General features: G+C 35.1%; 1 protein-coding gene and 1 non-coding gene across 7 annotated transcripts; both read left to right on the forward strand.

Moving 5' to 3' along the window:
• Nucleotides 1-291: 291 nt before the first annotated feature.
• LOC145641252 (small nucleolar RNA R71) lies at nt 292-397 on the forward strand. Its single transcript, XR_014115307.1, has one exon. It is a non-coding gene; the product is annotated as a small nucleolar RNA R71 (small nucleolar RNA).
• A 1448-nt stretch (nt 398-1845) lies between these two features.
• On the forward strand, nt 1846-13577 carry LOC145638984 (uncharacterized). 6 transcript variants are annotated; one of them, XM_081690069.1, is made up of 9 exons: nt 1846-2041; nt 2148-2270; nt 8052-8352; nt 8427-8643; nt 9143-9320; nt 9516-9550; nt 12248-12489; nt 12567-12898; nt 13005-13570. In XM_081690069.1, the coding sequence occupies exons 4-7, from the start codon at nt 8557-8559 to the stop codon at nt 12272-12274; spliced, it is 327 nt and encodes a 108-aa protein (XP_081546195.1). In that variant the 5' UTR covers nt 1846-2041; nt 2148-2270; nt 8052-8352; nt 8427-8556; the 3' UTR covers nt 12275-12489; nt 12567-12898; nt 13005-13570. The 6 variants fall into 6 exon arrangements, 5 of the variants coding, with proteins under 5 accessions (XP_081546195.1, XP_081546193.1, XP_081546190.1 ...); XM_081690067.1 differs by lacking the exon at nt 9516-9550 and having other exon boundaries at nt 12567-12708; nt 13005-13577; XM_081690064.1 differs by lacking the exon at nt 9516-9550 and having other exon boundaries at nt 13005-13568.
• Nucleotides 13578-23206: the final 9629 nt, after the last annotated feature.

Here is a 23206-nt window from a genome sequence, read left to right on the forward strand (position 1 = left end):
CTAGCTTGGCTTTGATCAATGTCATCTCCTTTCCCAAGTTTGAGATTTGGGAAGACAAGTTATTGATTGCATGAGATGATCAACCGAATAAACCGTTGAGCCACTCTTGCTTATGGACTCTCTCTCTCTCCCTCTTTCCAATCCATGTAGTGACGAACTACATCCTGAATTATGTCTACAACCTCTTCTTCGGTCTTGTTCATAATCGGGCCTCCGGCCCCGGCATCAAGACATGACTTCCCTTGGGGGCTCAATCCTCCATAGAAAATTTGTATGATTTGGTAAATCAGAATTCCATGATGAGGACATTCTCGTTGATACTCCTTGTATCTTTCCCAAGCCTCATACAAAATCTCACTAGGATTTTGCTTTAAACTTTGGATTAGAGTTCTTGCCTCGGCAGTCTTCTTATGAGGGTAGAAACGGGAAAGAAACTCCTTAGTAACTTCATCCCAAGTTCTCAAGGAATTAGGTTTCACTTCCTTGTCCAACCATTCCAAAGCCCTTCCGATTAGGGAAAACGAAAATAGCTTGAGCCTTATGAATTATTGAGAAACCCCATTGACCTTGATGGTATTACAATACTTCTCGAACTATTTGAGATGGTTTAGTGGGCTCTCATGCTTGGCACCACTAAATTGTCTTCGTTCAATCATTGTTATCATTGTCGGCCTTATCTCAAAGTCATTGGTGGGAGTTATTGGTGGAGCTATGCCACTCTCAAATATACAAGTACTGGGAGTTCCCAACTCCTTTAAATCAACTCTTGGATTAGCTCCCATGCTTCCTCGATCCTCCTCTTCTCTTTCTTGGGGAATTTCCTCTCTTAGAGAGCTTGGACTTGAAGAACGATTAGCAACCCTTATCCTTGTTATTGTTCTCTCAATTTCCGGATCAAATGGCACTAGAGTCCTTCCTCTTATCCTACGCATACAAAAACTCAAAGCAAATATCAATAGCACGGCTACAAATGTAGCCTAAAGAGAAAAATATTTTTGTATTTTTGAAATTAGGTGAAATAGACTCAACAACAATAGCAAACAACTATGCCATTCTCCGACAACGGCGCCATTTTGAACAAGGGCTGAGACTAGGTCGTTGGACTAATCTTCCCTAGGCCAAATAAAATTTGTAATCACTTAACACACCCTTATAGCTAGCATAGGAGTAAGTCGAGGATCAAACCACTAGGAATGGGAGATGAATATTAATGCTAAAGCTAAGCTATCTCGAAGTAATGAAGTAAGGTGTGTAAATTCTAAGACAATCAAACAATCAAGATGAAATCAAATATATCAAACACTAGGGTTTAGGATCCACATATACTTCCACTAGTAGAAAAAGTGCTATTTGTAATGCCCTATTCGTAACTGGCGTATGTTATGCTAGTTACGAAAGCATTAATAGTAACCGACTAATATAATGCCACTTACTAATTTCATGACATTAGTAACTGACTAAATAAGTGTTGGTTATGAATGTGTGGTTTATCATTGTTTGAAGTTTTATTAGTAGTTGACTAAACAAATGCCAGTTACAAATATTAAGTCAAAGAAATTTTGACCAAAAAATTTGTAACTAGCTTATAAACGCAAGTTACAAACATTAAGTCAAAGAAGCTTTGACAAAAATGTTTGTAACTAGCTTACCAACGTCAGTTACAAATATTAAGTCAAAGCAACTTTGACTAAACCATTTGTGACTAGCTTACAAACGTCAGTTACAAATATCAAGTCAAATAAATTTTGACTTTATATGTTTGTAACTAGCTACAAATGCTGGTTACAAGTATAAAGTTACTACTATTATTGATTATTTTTTATTTGACAAGTACTATTGATTATTGAAAACTTTTTTTTTCACTTTTAATTTGGTTTAATCGGTTTCACTTTCGCGTCGCTAAACCTTAATTTTCATGGAGAAAACTTCTCCATAGCTTCTTCCTCAGTTCCTTCTGTAATTTTTCGTTCGCTCCAATCACTCTAATCAACATTGTTTTGGTTTTTTCGAATTGGGGTTCAACGTTAGTGGTTCTATTAAGGTATGATTTTCAAATTAGGGTTCCAGTATTTCCCTTTCTTAATTCAATTATAGTCTTCCAATTCGAATTGAATTTTGTTGTTGATCAGTTGTCTAAATAAATTCAGTTTTGTTCTTGGCAAGTACTTCACCATAACAACGAACATCTTCAACCTACAGCTTCTCCCACGATTTTTTGGCTGATTTTCGAATTTTGGGTTCAGAAATATTGCTTCAATTGAGGTTTAAAGGTATGTAATTTTTGAATTAGTGTTCTTGTAATTATCTCTTTTCTGAATTCAGTAGAGCCCTAAAATTCGAATTGAATAGTCTTCCAATTCAAATTGAATTTTGCTGTTGAACGTTGTTGTGGTGGTTGTTGTGTTGTAATTGTAGTTCCTATTTACTTTATCTCGGTATAGTATTCATGATATGATGCTAATGTGTGTATTAAACCAGTTATGCCTTTTCTTTTCACTATGACTGATGTTCATGGTTGTTATTTGCCTATATCAGTTTAGCTGCCTTTTACAATACCCTATACCCCATATCCTGCTAGAGAAACCACTTTTTTCATTTTTCTTGATTCCTTATTGAATGTTTTGTGCAAGGTAGCATTGAGCTATTCACTTACTAATTTAGAGTGAAATAATATGAAAATTATATTCGGAGTAGTATACTTTAATTCATTATTTAAACATACTTCGTACACTTGATTTAAGTTTACTGCATCTGCATGTGATCATGAAACTCTTCATCAATACCATTAATACTCTGATTAATTAATGTAATTATAATATAAGTTTCTTTATCAAATCTGAAAGCCACATAACTGGCGACAGAATTAAAAGATATGGAGATTAAAGCATTGTAATGGAATAAACTAAGCAAGCTTAATAAATAAAAACGCCTTATTTTAAGGAAGGTACAAATAAAAGTACCAAACCACCCAAAATAATTGTAAAATTCAAGCACATCTATAGTTTTAATGTCGCTTTTGTCCTGATTTATTGGATGTTTGTTTGTTTTTCTTTTTCCATCCTAACTATTGTATGTAGCAGAAGTATTTGTTTGTTTACTTGTGTACTTACTTGCTCCATTTTAGCAATCATCTAACGTTTTGTTTGTTTGTGTGCTTATTAGCTCCAAATTAACAATCATCCAAAACTCGATTTTTCAATGTAGACACATGATAAGAAAAAATTCAGAACTAAATTCAGAGCATATTTTTATGTGCGATCTTGAACTTATTTTTGTGCAATTTGATCTTGAACTTATTATTGTTAATAATTCATATAATGTTAAACAAACTTTTCTTTTGTTCTGAGATTATTGATCTTGCTATTTCTAGTTTTCTGGTTTAAAAGGTGTGATTATTTTGGTTCTCATTGTTTTAATAATTAATATGCACCCAGGCAATTATGTTATTCTATTGTTAGCATCTTGGTGCTTCACCGATATGTCCTGTTGAGCAGGTCATTGTTGTTTTCATCATTGTTGGAATGATAGGAAATAGATGTATTTTTTTTATTTACGTGTCAGACTCTGAGTAATTAAAGAAATTAAAACTCTATAACTGTTGTTATCAGTTTGTGTGTTGTCATTGTTCTTAGTCTTGAATTGTGATTACTGATGTTTGAGATGATAGTTATTATTTCCTTTTGAAGATTTGTTCCTATAGGCAATTATGCATTGACATTCTCTTTCATGATGTGTCTACCTTATAGAATCTGATGATCTTGTGTCAGGTTAAATCTTTTTAGATTGCTTTAATAGAGGGGAGAGGGAATGAGAGCACAATTTTAGAACTGAAAATCAGAGCTGAAATTCAGAACTGATTTCAGAGCTGAAATTCAGAATTGATTTCAGAGCTGAAATTCAGAACTGATTTCAGAGCTGAAATTCAGAACTAATTTCAGAGGTGAAATTCAAAGTTGATTTCAGAGTTGAAATTCAGAACTGGTTTCAGTGCTGAAATTCAAAATTGATTTCAGTGCTAAAATTCAAAATCGATTTCAGAGCTGAATTTCAGATCTGAAGTTCAGAACTGAAAATCAGAACTGAAATCAAAGCTCAAATTCCGGACTGAAAATCAGAACTGAAATCAGAGTTTTGGATCTTTTTGAGTTTTGAGTGACAATATAGTACTTGATCAATTCGCTAATACTAAAATTAGTAGCCATCAGTTACTTTTTGCTAGGAATTGAAGTTAACAATTAGCATTGTTTGTTAAGCAGATTATCTGGCGGCATGCATTATTTTGCACTAAATAAAGCTTATTCAGAGCTGAAGTTCAGAACTGATTAAGAATTATTGATAATCTGTGGTTGTTGTTCTATTGTAATTGTCTTTGTTTGTTTCTAATGTACTTGTTCTAATAGTTATATGCTTGCTTTTTCTATAATTTGTAGTAAGAAATGAATCGTGATTGGATGTATGTTGAAAATCGAACTCAACCCGAGTTCTTGAACGGGATTGAGGAATTTTGTAAAACTGCTATTGAACACCAGAGGACTACTAAAGAGGAAACGATCTTTTGCTCTTGTCGTGATTCCAACAATGTGAAGATGTGGAAGGAAATTAGTGTGGTTGAAAACCATTTATTTCGTCGTGGGGTCATGGCAAATTATACCATTTTGTATTGGCACGGTGAGAAAATAATTCCTACAACTAGTAGGTCATTAATCAATGACGCTGATATGGAGAATAGAGAACAATATGATGATAATGAAAGGGATACCGATGAAAATTACGAGAAGAATCACATTCCTGAGATGATGGATGGTTTGGGTGATCATGTGAACGAAGAATCTCGTATGTTTGAAAATGTGTCAAAGGCTGCCGAGACACCTTTATATCCTGGATGTGCAAAGTACTCTAAGCTTTCAGGGGATTTGACATTATTTAACTTGAAAGCAAAGAACGGTTGGACCGATACAAGTTTCAATTCGTTGTTAGAAGCTTTATCAGACATGCTTTATGAAGGGAATGACATTCCTAAGTCTACCTACTATGCAAAGAAGCTATTGTGTCCCTTAGGTCTAGAGTACACGAAGATCGATGCATGTCCTAATGATTGTGTACTTTTTCGAAATGAGTATGAAAACCTTGATGTTTGTCCAAAGTACGGTGTTGATCGTTACAAGCGCGAGGGTTTGAACCCCAATCGCAAGAAGTGGCCACCAGCTAAGGTGTTATGGTATTTGCCTATAATACCGAGGTTTAAACGACTTTTTTCTATCAAGAAGGATGCAAAAAACTTGGTGTGGCATGCACAAGAGAGGAAGATAGATGGGTACATTAGGCATCCCGCTGATTCGAAGCAATGGAAACATATAGATGATACATTTCCTGAGTTTGGTAAAGAGGCTAGGAACCTGAGACTTGCACTAAGTACTGATGGGATGAATCCTTACGGTACCCTTAGCTCTCAACAAAGCACATGGCCGGTGCTTTTGTTAATTTATAACTTACCTCCTTGGCTATGCATGAAACGTAAGTACATCATGTTGTCGCTTCTAATATCGGGTCCCAAACAACCCGGTAATGACATAGATGTCTACTTGGAGCCTCTCTTGGAGGATTTGAGACTGTTATGGGATAAAGGTGTTCCAATGTTCGATGCCCATACAAGTACAAATTTTACGTTGCGTGCCATAATTTTTTGCACTGTAAGTGATTTCCCAGCTTATGGGAACTTGTTTAAGTACAAAGTTAGAGGGAAAAAACCATGCCCTATTTGTGAGGACAAAATGGAACCGACACGCCTCAAGAATTTTGGAAAGGATGTTTATATGCATACTAGACGACTACTTCGTCGAGATCACCCTTATCGTAAGAAAAAAGCTGAATTCAATGGGTTCCCGAAGAAACAGTGGTTGCGTGAGCCACTTAGTGGTATAGAGTTGTGGGAGAGAATCAAAGATGTTGAGATAGTTTTCGGGAAAGTTGGTAAACCTACCTCTATTACGGGTCTTTGGAAAAAGGTGTCTACATTTTGGATTCTTCCTTATTGGAAACACTTGTCTGTTAGACATTGTCTTGATGTTATGCATATTGAAAAAAATGTATGCAATTCAATCATTGGAACATTATTGAATATACCTAACAAGACAAAGGACACTAAAGATGTGCAGAAAGACATGAAGCTTGCAAATATTCGACCAAAGTTATGGCCCGTGGAAAATGACGAAACAAAAAAGACATTTTTGCCTCGAGCTTGCTACACATTGTCAAGAGAGGAGAAAAAAAATATTTTGTGAGTGTTTGTACGACATCAAAGTACCTACAGGGTATTCATCGAACATTAAGCGTCTAGTTTCATTGGCCGATAAGAGATTAATTGGTATGAAATCCCATGATTGCCATGACATGATGCAAGTGATGTTGCCTATTGCACTTCGAGGTCTTTTGCCAAAACATGTTAGGCACACTATTGTTAAACTTTGCCAATTTTTTAATGCCATATGTAACAAGGTGATTGATCTAGATAAACTTGATGAAATGCAAACTGATGTTGTAGAAACATTATGCAAATTTGAGATGTATTTTCCTCCTTCATTCTTTGACATAATGATTCATTTGGTTGTCCATCTAGTACGAGAAATCAATGAATGTGGCCCGATTTTTTTGAGATGGATGTACCCTTATGAGAGACACATGGGAACTTTGAAAGAAAAGGCAACCAACAAAGCACATCCGGAAGGTAGTATATTCGAGGTACCATTGCAGAGGAGGCTAGAAACTTTTGTTCTGAGTTCTTAACTAAGGCTAAAGAAATTGGAGTTCCAACATCTCGTCATGAGGGCAGACTTCAAGGGCAAGGGACGATCGGTAGTCAATTTGTGAAGCCTCTATCAGATAGAATCCAGAAAGCTCATCGTTATGTTCTTCAAAACCTTTCAGAAGTCCATCCTTATATAGAAACATATTCTCAATTATTTGAAAAGAATGAATCCAAGAATAGGTACATATGCTTTGATGCAAAAACATAATCATTCTTTATTTGAATTGTTTCAAAACCAAGTGAAGTGTGAGTTGGGGAAACCGAATAATAATTGATCTGATACGATCAGATGGCTTTCACGGGGTCCTCAAATGTTTGTGAAAACTTATGAAGGCTATGACATCAATAGATATTGTTTCTACACTAGTCGCCAAGATGATAAGAGTGTACATCAAAATAGTGGTGTTATGGTTGTCGCATCTTCTACGGAATACTCAAGCTCTAAGGATGCTAGGCCTATTAATGCAACACAGTCATATTATGGGGTCATTCAAGAGATATGGGAGCTGAATTATGTTGATTTTGTAGTTCCTGTTTTTCGATGCAGATGAGCTGACAACCGGCGAGGCAAAAAGATAGATGAACTATTTGGTTTTACTTTAGTGGATTCCAGTCGATTTGTTGATGGGGAGGAGCCCTTTGTTTTAGCTTCATAAGCAAAACAAATTTTCTATATAAGGGATAACATTGATCATCACTAGCATGTTGTTGTTCAAGGCAAGAGAAGAATTCTCGGTGTCGAAAATGTTATCGATGAGGAAGAGTATGACCTATTTGATGATACACCGCCTCTATCTATTAGGGTTCAACTTCTAAGAGAGGGGGAAGACATTGTCGCTTATGAAGAGTATGCCCATGAGGAGGGAGAATATGTTGATACCTAGGCTTCATTTTTTATCAATCTGTAGTTCTTTTTAATTCTTCGATTAATTTGTAACTATAATGCTAGACAATAATGTTAGATGACTATAAAATCTCCAGTTTCACTTGGATTTTAGTCTTTTGAGCTTTGACAGATTAAATGGAATTTTACATAGTTCTTATATATGCGGCACAAGCTTGACTGTTTTTATTGGTATTATAACTTCAAGAATTGAAAAATAATGTCTCTGCAGGTTGCTTTAATTATTTATATTTGCTTTCTTTGTTACTTACTTGTAGATAGAAACCTTTTATAATCTGTAAAAATATAGCTCTGTTCATGTGATATTTAATTCTATCAGTTTTTGTCTTTTGTTTTATGTAGGCACTTCTAGATCAAAGAGCATAAATATGGTCATTCAACAAAGTCAAGAGCAAACTTCCCAAGCCAAGATGTTGCTTTGCAAGCCACATCATCTAAGAAGAGGAGTAGGGGGCCATCAAAGGCAATACAATCAAGTAAGCCTATGGTGCTTGAATTTAATGATTTTGACTTGCCTACTGGTGAATGGGAACTCGCTTATGGAAAACAAATTGGTGCATGTGCTAAGAGATTAGACATCACTGTGAACGAGTACGAAAAAATAGATAAAGTGGATCGGGAAAATATATGGGAGGAGACAAAGGTATAAACTATTCACTTTCTAGTTAGTCATGTTGCTATTCAAAATATTAGTTAACTTTTTTTTTTAATCCACAGCAAATGTTCCACATTGAGGATCCAAGTGGAGAATGGCAAAAAAGGTTTCATAGTGCTGTGGCTTCGCGATTTAAGGGCACGATTCATCACTTTTAAAAACCCACACCCGGCCACTTCTCCTAAAGAAAATATGAAGCCATGGGAAGTGTATGAAGGTTACTTTACAAAGGAGAAATGGAAGAGATTCGAAATATATAGTAAATCAGCAGAATTCATGGTAACTACATATTCACATGCACTGTTAATTAATCAAACAAAAACTGATTGTGAAGAATATGATAATGTTTATAAAAAATAAAAATAAAATAAAAAATAAAAAAAAAACAGGAAAATAGTGAAAAGGGGAAGGAAAATGCAAAGCTAAACAAATGTCGCCATCACTTGGGTCGAAACAGTTTTCAAAGAGCTCGGATAATTTGGAACAAGCAAAAGAGACTTGAAAATAGATTTCCTGCTCTAGAAGAATCTTCAACTACTGGAAACACTTCCCAGACCAGTACATCAACTGGTTCTATTTTTTATCGTCGAGCTCTTGAGTGGGTTTTAGCTCATGAAAAGCGGTTGCCAGATGGAACATAGGGCATCGACCCAAAAGATACGAAGATTATTCGAATTGCCAATATAGTTGTATGTCATAGTTTATCAAAACAACGAAATCTAGTGACATTACAGATTTCTAGTCATCTAATTAACTTTTTCTATGTTTTGTCAAACAGGAAGAGAACTTGCAAAAACAATCAAAGGAATCTGAGGAAAGAGAGTGTAAACAATCAGAGCGAGGCGTTGATGCCCTTACTTTGGCATTTGGGAAAAAGGACCATCGTGGATTTGTGAAAGGACTTGGTGGATGTGGGATTGGTGTCGGCTATAGAAAAGCATTTGGCCTGGTAAAAGGTAAAAACATGTCTAAAAGTGGTTGCTCATTACAAGAACTAAATGAATTTAAAGAGAACTTAACTCGGGAATTTGAAGAAAAATTAAAGGAAGGCATTGCAGCAGCTATAAATTCTTATCTTTCTACTTTCATACCACACATTACTGCTAATGATTTGTAAGTAAATGATGCTCAACCTTCCCCATCTTTCTCAGCCAATCCAATGGAGCTAAGTCCTCGCTTGTTAGAGGTAAACCTTCATTTGACTGAGATTGAACTTTTATTTATTATCACATGAGATGAATGCAGAATTGATAATCAAAACTGAATTCAAAGTCGAATTTAAGAATTGAATGTAGAATTGATCTTCAAAACTGAATTCAAAGCCGAATATCATAACTGAATTCAAAATTGAAAATCAGAATTAAATTTAGAGCCGACTTCTAGAACTGAAAATCAGACCTGAATTCAGAGCTGAAAATTAGACCTGAATTCAGAGCTGAAAATTAGACCTGAATTTAGAGCTGAAAATTAGACCTGAATTCAGAGCTGAAAATCAGACCTGAATTCAGAGCTGAAAATCAAACCTGAATTCAAAAATGAAAATTAGAATTGAATTCAGAACTGAAAATCAAAACGCAATCCAGAGCTGACTTTCAGAACTGAGTTAAGATGGATAGTTTGTTCAGCGTTGTTTAGTCTTCTTAATTTTAGGTTTGTGGAGTTGGTTGGTATTGTTTGTAGAATTTGATGTTGGAGTGGTATTCTTTTTCTTTCTATTTGATGTATTTATTGAAGATAAAAGTTAGTATTGACCTTTTGTTGTTCATACAATGGATTGTATCTAAGCTTCTTAATTTTGCATCTAAGCTTTTTCATTCATATTTGTGAGAATTTAACTTGACATGTGCTAAAACAGCAAAATGATTTATGATTTCACTCATTCTCAAAGTACATTTATATGATGACCTTTAGTATGACACCTTTTGCCATCATATGTGCCAACGCTTTAATATATGTGCCCTTCTTTGGGTTCTTGCTGGAATGATGCTATTTAGCCAAATCTGATACAGATGTGCTCCTTGTGGCTTTTTTTCTAAGGTCATTATATTGCCATTTAAGTCATCTTAGTAACCTCTTGTGTGCACTTGATGATCTTGGATGAAATGGCACATGTTGTAGCGTATATGTGTGATTGATATATTTTGGAGATAGGTTTACATGCTGACATATCTTAATGACTAATCCTATGGTTGATTGATATATTTTGGAGATAGGTTTACATGCTGACATACCTTTTGTTGCTAAAATTTGCTGTTGGAGGTGGAAATGAGGGAACCGAGTTTGTAATGGATTAATTTATTAAAATTGTAATTTAATTGTAAATAAGAAAATTAAGGCTGAAAGCTTGAGTATTTAATTTACTGATGGTTGAATTACAAAAAGGATAAACATAACTTGAGGTTATGAATCTCACAGTAGCTTTAGGCTACAAGTCTCTCATGTGTTTTCTCTAATTTCTGGATAATCTCACCAACAGCTAAATTACACTACTTATACTCAAGACTTAGATAATACATGTGACAATGATTAACTAAAATGGAAACCCACAACATCTATGATTAAAGGCATCTTCTAACTTTCCCACACTTCTCTTTAATTAACCTTGTCCTATTGCTCATTGTTGCTTCTCACAATTGACCCTTGATGTCTCTGTTTTGTGCGCCTGCTATACACCAAAAGGGGTGGCTGACTTGGTTCCTTGGAGCCATTGATCTCGTTGACTCGTTCCATTACATAGTCTTCCCAAGTTGCTTCAAAATTAGGGAGCTCTTTCCACTTAAGCAGGACCTCCACCCCTGTAGTATCCCCTTCTTTCTTCTGTCTGACCTCAAGCACATCCTCTGGTGTTGTTTTGTTCATTTTAGGTCATATTACCTTTATATTGTACATAATTATGTATGTGAATGTTGTGCAAGTATGATTTTAGTGTTGTTTTGTTCATACTTTTTTATTTAAAGCCTAAAGAATAGTGTAACTAAAGAGAATCCTCACTTTAATGTTGTAGAATAAGCTGGGAAATGGGTTTTTTTCCATGAAATATTTATACTCTGTATTTTTCCATGTTATGCTGGTTTGCCATTTCATGCTGAGGGAATTTTAATTTTGGCATGATATTAGCCAGCTTAGATTCTTTTTTTCCTTAGTTTAAAGTTCAAACCTGTAAGTTGCAGTCTATTGCAAGTTGTGGTGTACTGGTGGTACCTGTTGTAGCAACTGTTCTGTCTAAAATAGACCTAAATTATTTTGTTTTCCCAAAATAATTTATTTTAAGTTTGGCATGGTATTAGCCAGGTGTATGTTAGACGTGCTCTCTAGATGATCACAAATTCTGATCATATGAGTGACAATTAATAATCACTTTTTGTCTATCAATGTAGATGTAAATTAGCCTGTTACATATCTTGTTTGTGACAATAAGAGATTGAATGTGTTACTTTGATTTCAAAGTTTAAATTAGAGGTACTTTCACTAATTGATATGGGTTGTTTGAGTGTGAGTTTTGGCTGGCATATCTTTGTATTCACATACCAACATATAAAAACATGGGTTTTAATTTTATATAGGGGAAGTATATGAGAAATATTGATATCCTTGAAAATGTGTTGATTTTCTTCATTCGTTCCTCTTGCAAATACATCATACTGTGAATTTTGCAGAGGTTGTCCATTAAGTACCCCTGCCCTCTTCCCCCCTGCCAGACACATATGTTCCTCCCAAAACCCATTTGCCAGAGGTCAATTTAACAAAAAATTAGTTTTTGTACAAAGAATCTTACCTGCTTTTATTTCTCATACTTATTAGTTGTTAACTGTAGATTATGCTTTCATGTTTTTTATGACATGATCAATTATGTATGTCCCAACTAAATGTCGTCTTGCTTTAGTTGATGAGTTCAGTGGGAACTCAGTGATTGTGGCCGATGGAGCGACAGAACCTTGTCCTAGTGGAGTGATTCATAACAAGAAAATGAACTGTGACATCTATAAAGTTAATGTTGACCATGTTTACAGTGATTATTCTCACCTAAATCTCCTAAAAGAGACTCATGACAGTATCACCAAGTTGGGTGAGGCGAAAGGTTATTTTTTGGGGTGGCCGGCAGATTTAGTCTTCTTTACTGATGAGGTAATTCATTGATATGCTATGTAATGATCTAAAATATTTGTAACTGAATTATATTAATATTTATCTTTTTTTTTAAGGTTATGACTTTGGCAAAAAAGACGGATAATGAATTGGTGTAAACCAAAGAGAAAGTTGATAGTTGCGGACCTATCAACTCAGAGCATTCAACTATTAAAGGCAAAGGCATAACTATTCCGAAAAATATTGTTGAGAGTCTTGGTGAGCAGTGTTCTATGTTGTATTATTGCATGACTTCAGGAAGTGGTGATTATGATAGTACGACAATTCCATTGAAGGCTCCATTGTTTTATCAAAAGGAAGACACACAAATTTATGTTACTAGTGATGATGTCTCTGAATTACTACGAGGAGCATGGGCTAATATTTCATTAATCCATGTCTACATATTGTAAATACTAACATTCATTTAAGTTATTTGAATTTGTTTTACTATGAAATATATTTTATTAGATCCATTTATTATACTAATTATTTATTTTTTCTGTAAAATGCAGGTACTTAATTGAAGAGCGTATCTCATTATTTCAGAAGACTAAAATCAAATTCTTGTTGCCCCAAAAAATTTCTGCAGCTGAAATCAAAAAAGAATTCCTTGAAGTCCAAATGTATTTGAAAAATGCTTTTCTTATAGAATTAAGGAAAAAGGATGCACAATGCAAATTCATTTTGGCTCCATATATGGAAGCGTATGTACTGCTGATCCTTGAAATCTTTACTTTTTCATAATTTTATTATTTTAATTATGTGAATAATACAAACAAGTTTATTGAAATGTAGGAATCATTAGGTACTCTATGTGATTGATTTGCGTATGAGTCTTGTGTATGAGTTTGATTCTGTTATTCAATCACCTTCGAACGCTCGAAACTCAGAGTTGTCCAAAGTAATGAAGATGTTAGTACACAACATTCCTAGTACTACGTATTCATATGCATGTGATTAAAATTTATTTTTCATTCGTTTAATCTAATAATGATTTTTATGATTGTTTTTTAGACCTTACAATGTATATAAGTCACACCTTAAAGGAAATGCTTTCAAAACGAGTAAGCCACAATTACTACACATAAGAATGGAGATAAGCGTATAATTTTTGCTTTTTCGTTTTATTAGTAATGAAAGTATTATTTAATATATTAAATAATTGTACGTACTATGTTCATTTGAATTAGTGTGCTCAACAATGAGGTGGTACCAAATGTGCTTATTATGTGATGAGATATATGTATGAGATAGTATCTTTCTATAGCGATTGCAAGGGTAATTTGAAAGAGGTTAGTGATGAGATATATTACGAGTTTTGGCTGATGTTTTATTTTTATAAAGTATAATATATATACACGTATTTTTTTTCCAAGAGTATTTGGAAAGACTTGCAGCCTACAACGATGTAGAATTGGATGAGATTCGAGAACAATGGGCTAAGTTTTTTAGGCTAAGTTTTTTAGGCTTAATTTTTTGTTGAAAGACTAGTTATCTTATTAATCGATGATATGAATTATCGCATTTAGCTTAATAAAATGATATAACACATTTTTATATATCTACTTTAATTTTATTTAGCCTATTGGTTATTGTTATTACATTTCTAAATTATAAATCAATGCTTTTTTAATTCAAGTTTAATTGTTTTTTGGAAATTAAAGTATAATTAATTTTTTTATATTGTATGGTTATGAATGAATAATTCGAGTTGTGCGGAACTATTTAGAGTGTTTGTATTGTATGGAAGTATTCGTAGTACGTGTTTTGTTGGTTGAATTGTAACAGGTTATAACCCATCTGACGATGGGTCATTTGGTAGCATATACTACCATTTTTGTATTCGAATCAAATATTTGAAAATATATATATATATATATATATATATATATATATATATATATATATATATATATATATATATATATATATATATATATATATATATATATATATATATATATTAGTAACTGGCGTAATCCAGTGCTAGTTACTAATAGTATTTTTTTAAAAAAAATAAAAAAATATATTCGTAACCGGCGTTATGATTTGTCAGTTATTGATAATACCCTTATTGTAACCGACGTAACTTAATTCCAGTTACAAATAGTGTATTTTTTTACTTGGAAAATAGACTTTTTGTAACCGGCGTTGGGTTATGCTAGTTAGGAATAATACCCTTATTGTAACCGACGTAACTTAATGCCAGTTACAAATAGTGTGATTTCTTACTTGGAAAATAGACTTTTTTGTAACTGGCGTTGGGTTATGCTAGTTACGAATAATACATTATTTGTAACTAACATGAGCCGGTTACAAAAAATTTTCACTGGTTGTAACAGTGGCATTCGCAACCAACAATGCCAGTTACAAAAAGTCAATTTCACCAGTTACAAATAGCACTTTTTCTACTAGTGATGGATACAACTAATTAGGATTGGAATTCACTACGTCGAGTGTTTTGAGGAAAATCAATTAAGAAATCAAGAGAGTATGGTAGGCTAATCTCCTAGAAGTCAAACTAGCGCTAACCACGAGAGACTCTAGCTAGGAACTTCACAAACCAACTCAATCGACAAATGCAAGCCACAAATCAATTGTCCGTATCAATGTGAACTTACAATGCAATCTAGTGCAACAATCAAAGTTACTCATATATGCTTCACCATTACCCTAGCAAGAAAACAATTGAAATCATAAGCTAAAGATTGATTGATGATTGAAGTTCAATCTTTAGCTTATGATTTCAATTGTTTTGTTGATTGGTGAAGTTTGATTGATGATTGTAATCACTCAACACACCCTTACAACTAGCATAGGAGTAAGTCGAGGCTCGACCACTAGGAATTGGAGGTGAATGCTAATGACAAAGCTAAGCTATCTCGAAGAAATGAAGTAAGGTGTGTAAATTCTAAATCAATCAAACAATTAAAATGGAATCAAATATATCAAACACTAGGGTTTAGGATCCACATATACTTGCACTGGATACAACTAATTGGGATTGGAATTGACTAAGTCGAGTATTGCGAGGGAAAATTAATTAATCAATCAAGAGAGTATGGTAGGCTAATCTCCTAGAGGTCAAACTAGCGCCAACTACGAGAGACTCTAGCTAGGAACTACACAAACCAACTCAATCGACATATGCAATTGTTTTTTTGTTTATTTGGAAAGTTACAAAGACTGAAGATTAGTCCAAGGACCTAGTCTCAACCCTTGTTCAAAATTTTGTTTGGCCTAGGGAAGATTAGTCCAACAACCTAGTCTCAACTAACCCTAGGATATAGGAACTTCACAAATCAACTCAATCTACAACTTAGCGACGGTGCGCACCCGCACAGCAAGCCTGCGCGCCCGCGCTCTTCTGGGTTTCTTCGGATCTTCTCGCGACTTCGTGCGTTCGCTAAAGTCTTCGAGTTAACAAGCAATATGATGATGATGAACACTTAGAGTGGCAGTCCCAAAAAGCACTTGACAGTGAGTTCAACACCCCATCTTCATGAGAGCACGGCTTGAGATCGCAAGAGCTAGAACTTGGAGAATCCACTTCCTTACATCTTGAGCTTTCCAATTGCCATGAGCTTGCTCCAAAAGCATCTTCCACCTTAGTAAATCACCAATATCAAGCCCCGGACCTCGTACAATACCTATAACCACGAAAATAGAGAAAATAAAGGAGAAAAGTGTAGAAAAACCAACAAAATGCACAAAAGCTACAAAATAAGAGAGGAAAGGTAAAACGAAGATCAAATGCATAAAACTAGGCCTTTATTGAGCATGAAAGCTATGAAAAGAAGAAGAAAACAACCTAAATGCTCATCAAATGGGTGCCATTTATGACACCCATCATTATGGTTTGAGAGTCATCACCAAATTGAATAATATGTAAAACAACGTAAAGTCAAAGAGATTATGCACCAAAACTCTTAGATCGTATATACCTCAAGTATGAAAATATGGGAGGGAGTTATGGGGTTTTATATATGACCATAACTTTTAATGGGAATATAGGACATTGTATTATTATTATTATTATTTTATTATTATTATTATTATTATTATTATTATTATTATTATTATTATTATTATTATTATTATTATTATTATTATCTCAAAAACAAAATTCATACAACCTACAATAAATTAGTGGGAAGCCGAGATACAATCTGGGCCCCCACTCCTCTATTATTATTATTATTATTATTATTATTATTATTATTATTATTATTATTATTATTATTATTATTATTATTATTATTATTATTATTATGCGCAGGACGTCCGCCACTTCATGTGACATTTGCCTACCTAGATAGCTCGCGGTGTAGTTTACCTCAATTTATTTGGGGCAGGGATTTGATTGGAAACCTGTTCGATGCGTAATCAAATTAAATGGACATTGGTATTTGTCTAGCTAAATGTTGAATATCTTGAATGCTTGGTTACAGGTGCAACAAGCTAAGGTAAGTTGTGTGATCGATAACATAAAAACATGTTAGTGTGTTTTATTACGCTTACGTACTTAGCTTTGCTAATTGTGTGTTTGTATGTTTGTTTGGCCTTGTCTTTACCTTGGCCCTATGATGACCCATTTCTAATGGCAAGTAGTGGGGACAAGTAGAGAGAAGCTTTTTAGGTGATAAAACATATTCATGATGGGCATGAGTGAAGGAATATGATGTGTTTTATTGCTTTATTATTATTTTATTTATTAAGCTTGCAGACTCACGAAATTTTTTTGGTATCACTCGGGTTTTAATAAGGGCCTTCAACGGTTCCAAGTTGTAGGTTGATTTTGATTGACTTCGTTTGACTTTGGTTTGACTTTAATTCCGTTGGGTTTGACTTTAAAGTTGACTTATTTTGAATGGTTTTAAAAAGTCTTTTAATGTGTGTCTTTGATAATTGCTTTAGTTGTTTTCACGGTGGCGGTAATGTCTTAGATTTTCCTACTTCGTATTTTTAAAAAGGCAAAACATGTATTTTAAAGGAAAGAAATTTCTAAGGGGTTACAGAGAAACTCAAGTAAACCCTGGAAACTTGAGTCACCCTGTAGGGAATATTTCAAGCATTACCCCAAACTTGAACCCCACTGTGATCATACACTAAAGTATGGTGGCGTCCAAAGGGAAGGAAGCTAGAGCAAAAGAGTCTCCAACAAGTTTTAGGAACTTGTAAATCGTTCACGAGGTGAAGGTTACACCCCTTAACGATCCATGAGATCGTCAACTCCAATAGGTCTAGAACAATGACTGGTAGTTCGGGGATGAAGGTACAAATCCAATATAAAAGAGATTTAACCTGCCCTAATAATAAGCCTCTATTTTATTCTGATCGTATTCATGTGCGCTTTTTTACTAACATGCAATCATTAGGATTAACCCTAAACCTATTTAATCTATGTTGGTTGAATATTAAATGCACAGATAAATCTATTATTGGCGATCACTTGAATTATAATCATATTAACCCTAAACAAGATTATTAATTATCTTATTAAGCGTGATTACAAGTACAAATTCCCTTTAAACATGCACAAAAGGTGTGATCAAGCAATAACAATAAATATCAAGCGACAAAATAATAATCATAAATAATAATAATTATAATTAAAATAATAAAATTAATTATAATTAACATAATCATGTCAAAGCATAATAATACTAGCAAGATCCTAGGCATGATACTAACAAGATTAATAACAAACCCTAGCATGTCACTAAAAAATAAAAATCAAAGCTTTAACTATAACATGATATTATCATGAATATTAGAAAAAGAAAATAGGAAGCATCGCAGGAATCACAATTGTCAGATTTGATATTAGAAATTATAGTTATTATCCTAAACATGATACTAAGAATCATTGTTGTTATTCAAAACATCAAGCATCCTAACATGATACTAGGAATCAAAATAACAACCTAGACATGATTTCTATATCATAATATCAATAAAACAATTAAAGTATTTACTTGGATGCCTCGTACCTCTTTCTAATAACAAATACACACTTTAGTAACTTCAAGGAAAATATAAATCAAACAATTAAATTAAATAATTGAAATAGAGACTATGAAATTTTAGACTAGATTTGGGACCAAACCCTCAGAAATGTAAAACCTTTCACGTCTAAGGCGAAAGACAACTTCGAATTATGCTAGGTGTGTCTAGTGCAAATGTATGAGGAATTGTGTTTGTAAAAGGCTAGTTTAGAAGAGAGATAGAGAGATTAAGAGAATCTTGAATAGAGTATTAGAATTGAAAACTAGATAGTTGATGATTGAAAATGGAGGTTTTAGGAGGCTATTTATAGGGAAAATCAGCCAGATGGATAAAAAAACGAATCAGAGTTTCGAAAAGAATAAAACAAATTGGCGCAAAATGCTAGACTCTAGCGCCAGACGCCAGGGCTAGTGTCAAACGCCAATCCTGGCGCCAGGCGCTGGTCCTGTCGTCAGAAGATAGAAAACATTTTCCACGCGTTTTCTTAATTTGATAAATTTTAGCCGTACAGGAGGGCAAAACCGTATTTTCCTTAAAAACACTTCTTTTATTCTGAATAAAATTCTAAAAAGTCAACTAAAGTCAATTTATCAATGCTAATTAAATTAGGAATGAAAAAAACCTTCTAAAAGAATCTAGAAGACCATAATGAATTCTAATTGCATTAGGAATGATAAATCAATGTTAGGCCCTCCTCTAGATCATTGGGCCACATATAAATATCAAACCGGGCCCAATTTAGTAATTTGGTCATAACTCCCTCATTATTCTTAGGAATTGGGCTTATAATATATCGTTGGAAAGCTCTTTTCGAACCCGACCCAACTACACTATTATTAGACCCTTGCCATGGACCAAACCAAACTGGATTTGCTATTTTCTTAAAATAGGTTTTCAAAAACAGAGAGAAAAAAAAAAAAGAAATAAAAACTAACCACAACACTAGACTTTCCACACTTTCACTTCATTTGATTATGATTCGACGCGAAAAGTACTCATCACTGGGTTTGGTTTTGGGGAGACACAAATGGGTGTCTACACACCCCGGACTGAGAAATTCGAGTAACCCCTGACCTAGAAACTCAAGTGACCTTGGAAACTCAAGTAACCCATGACTGAGAAACTCGGGTAACCCCTGCCGCACGGTATAGCAAGCTGCATACAAAAATTTGTGATGAAATGAAATTACAATTAAATGCAAGATACTCAAACTCTAAAATTCTGCCAACCATATGAACAATATTTTCATTGACTTTAGACTCACATCACTATTCCTTTCATATTTGACAAGTTTCTTCTTTTTAATAGGTAGGGATAGGGATTCATTAACAATTTGTAAGTTTTTTAAAAACTTGTTGGGGACCCCTTACTCTGTCCCTTGTCTCTTTCATTTCAATACCAGTTCCAAATTTTTATACCATTGCCAAACACATTCACATGTACTAAAAGTAGGTTGATGCTTACGACACCTACATGATTGATTAATTTCATGAAATAAATATTTCATAATCCATATTGTCTTCGGTCTGTACAATAGTTTTTCTAAGATATTATTCCTGTTTTGGTCAAAAAACTGATTACCAGGTTCGACCTGGGTTACGTCAACTACAGCTAGATTAAAGTAACGAGGCCTGCTAAATTTGGATCCGCAAGACTGAAACAGGGGAAAAAGGGGAAGAAGACACAGAGGTGATGACGCAGAAAACCCCAAGAACAAGGGTAAAAACTGCGGGTGGCTATGAGTCCACCAATCCACTCATTATTCAAGTTTTAGAGGTTACAATATAGGTTACAATTTAATAATTGAACGATAAAAATCTCTGATTATATTTTATGACTATGCTCTAATATTTTTTGTGATCCCCCTTGCTATGGTCGCCTCTCTCTCTTATATACTCAGAAAGCTTTCCCAAAGATCTTTAACGGCACTTTCCCTCAACTCCTCTGATTTCGGGATTGAGGGCCAAAGTTGTTCCTCTTTTTTCTCCGCACGTCCTGGTCAAGGGCTTCCTAGTTTGAACCAGTCTTCTTCAACGGCCAAATTGTAGAAAGTGGCTCCTATTTCCACGGATAGAGGTTTGACTTGAAGATTCTGGAGAATATTCCTTGCATCTCTGCTCAGCTTGCTTGGTTCCTGGACATCAGCTTCGCTGTTACCTTCAACCTGTAAATTGCCAACCTATAACCTGTAACCTGACTACCTGTAGAAAATAAGAATTCCGAGGTGAAAATTTTAGCATAACAGTTTGCCCCCAGCTTGTCTCTTAGATGTTCTAGTGACTTCTACGAGGCAAGCTTTAGAAATTTTGTTAAAAAAGATAAGTATTTCAAAAAATGTAATTCTTTATATATAAATTCGAATTTGCTGCAAAGATAAACATTCTAGAAAAGATAAATTTTGGCCGTTAGAAATAATTAAATGCGGTATAAATAGATAAGCAGCAAACCCCTTCAACTACTTCCCCTCTTTTGCGATAAACATTGTTTCAGAAAATCTAGGGTTTTTCGATCCGCGAAAATTGGGGAAACCAGATTGACGAAGACAAGACGCAACTTAAATTGGGATTTCGCTGTTGTGGAGTCAAGCTTTGCTAATTCTCTTTACTCTGGTAAGTAATTTGTTTTTCGTCTTTCGATTTCGTTGTTTCCTTTGCTTAAATTTGCGAAAATTGCTTTCAATTATGGTAAAAATCAAACATGTTGCTAAGAAGAAGTGCCATAGACATATAACTAGGAACTTGAGAGTGAGCCAAAGTAAGATGGGGAGAGCAGATGAAGACAAGGTTAGCAAGATTACAGAGGCTGACTTGGCAGAGCTGAAAGCATCGGCTGGGTTCCTTGAATCTGTTGTGCTGATTGTGCCTGGACCAGATGACAGGCCACAGCTCTGCAGCGACGATAACATTGTGTTCTATGAGTACCCCTTTAAGCATGGTTTTACTTACCCCTTCTCTCACTTGGCTAGGCAAATTCTAGAAACTTTTGACTTGAGTCCAGGGCAGCTTATGCCTGATGTCTGGAATCTTATTAGAATTGTTAATGAGGCTACGGCCAATTGGGAGACAAAAGTAAGTGCAGCTGACTTTGTTAGGTGTTACGAGCTGAGGAAAAAGGACCTTGATAGGGTTACGATTTATAGGAGGGCTTCTTACAACCCTCCCCTTTTCCTGGGATATGAGACCCCTGACCGGTCGTGGAATTCGAGGTTCTTTTTTGTTTTGAAGGATTCCTTGGGGGAACCTGGAAGGTGGATTAGGAGTGGCTGGCATAAAGGTAAAGATTTTCTCTTTGGTGTGATAGGTTTTGGAATGAGGTATATTAACTAAGTGTTTTGAACTTTGTGTGCCTTTTGCAGACCTGCGTTTGGATGCTCTTAAGCCAGAGGACGGATCAGAATTGGTTGTGAAGGCATTGTATCAAATTCCGGGGAAAGTTACGGGCGATCTTCCTACTCCTTCTGCTACTACTGCTAGTGCTACTATAACTTCAGGTATAATTTCTGTGTTTACTGGTTTGCTTGGAATATAGTTTTTGTGTACTGTGTTTATGGGGTGGCGTTTGTTTGGTGGTATCAGGGAAGAGTGTTATCATGTCTCGGGAAGAGGCACTGCAGCGTCTCAAAAGGAAGAGAGGTGACAGCTCGGCAGGTGGTTCGATTGATACTACTACTCATCGAGTTGAAAATAGCCCTTCTAGGACTCTTTCCAACAGGGAAGAGGTTAGGGTTCCTCGCACTAGGTCTAGTGTTCCTGTTGATGTTGTGGTTATCTCGGATACCTACGATATCAGCTTCTCTCCTGACTTTCTAGCTGGGGAAGGCACGAGTAATGGGATCTGGCCGGAGGCTCACAAGCTCCTGTTCCCAGCAGCTGTTAAGCGCTTGGCAAGTTTGGATGGTTCTCTGGCTCTAGCTAATGGGGCACAACTGATTCTACAAGTATGGTTCCTGAACTAGCTCTGCCTAATCAGTTTCTAAATAGGTATCTATTGACTAAATGCTTGGTTAGTGTAACAGGGTTTCTAGAATATTTTGTATTCTAAGTCCCAGCTTGATGGCTTGGAGAGGAAGCTGCTAGATTCTGACAAAGCTAAAAAAATGCTGCAACTTCAGGTAAAGGCAGCTAAGAAGAAGGTGGAGGATGCCAACCTGCAGCTGGAAAGTAAGCAGAAACATTTTAAGGAGGAGATGAGGAAGAAAGAAGAAGCTTTACAAGATAAGGGTGAGGAGCTGAGCTAGAAGGACAAGGAAGCGGCAGATCTCTATAAGAAGTTGGTTGATCTGGAGGATGAGAATAAGAATATTGAGGCTGAGGATACTCTAAGGATCAAGGCTTATATGGCAAATAGCTTTTTGCTGAAGAAGTTTGAAGGGGACGCAGGTGTGAAGAGGCTTCGCCAGCTTGTTGATGACTATCTGACAGTTGGCTATATCAGGGATCTGGCATCCGGCAAAGCTGACCCTATAGAACCTGAGGCCACGAAGTCTACTACTGAGTCCTCTCCAGGTCACCAGCTCGAGTCCCCACCTAGGAGGGTTGAGGAAGATGTGCAACCACCTGATGCCTGATCTATGATGTTTTTATTTTTTTAGTCCTTTGATATCGGTTGTTAGAATAATGTGTTGCTTTTTCTAGACTTTGTTTTACCTCGCTTGTGGGAGAGAGGTTTTGAACTTTGCACTTTCTACTGTTTGAACATTGCATAT

This window comes from Chenopodium album, chromosome 7, assembly GCF_948465745.1.
Source record: "Chenopodium album chromosome 7, dcCheAlbu1.1, whole genome shotgun sequence".
In the NCBI taxonomy this organism is placed as follows: domain Eukaryota; kingdom Viridiplantae; phylum Streptophyta; class Magnoliopsida; order Caryophyllales; family Amaranthaceae; genus Chenopodium; species Chenopodium album.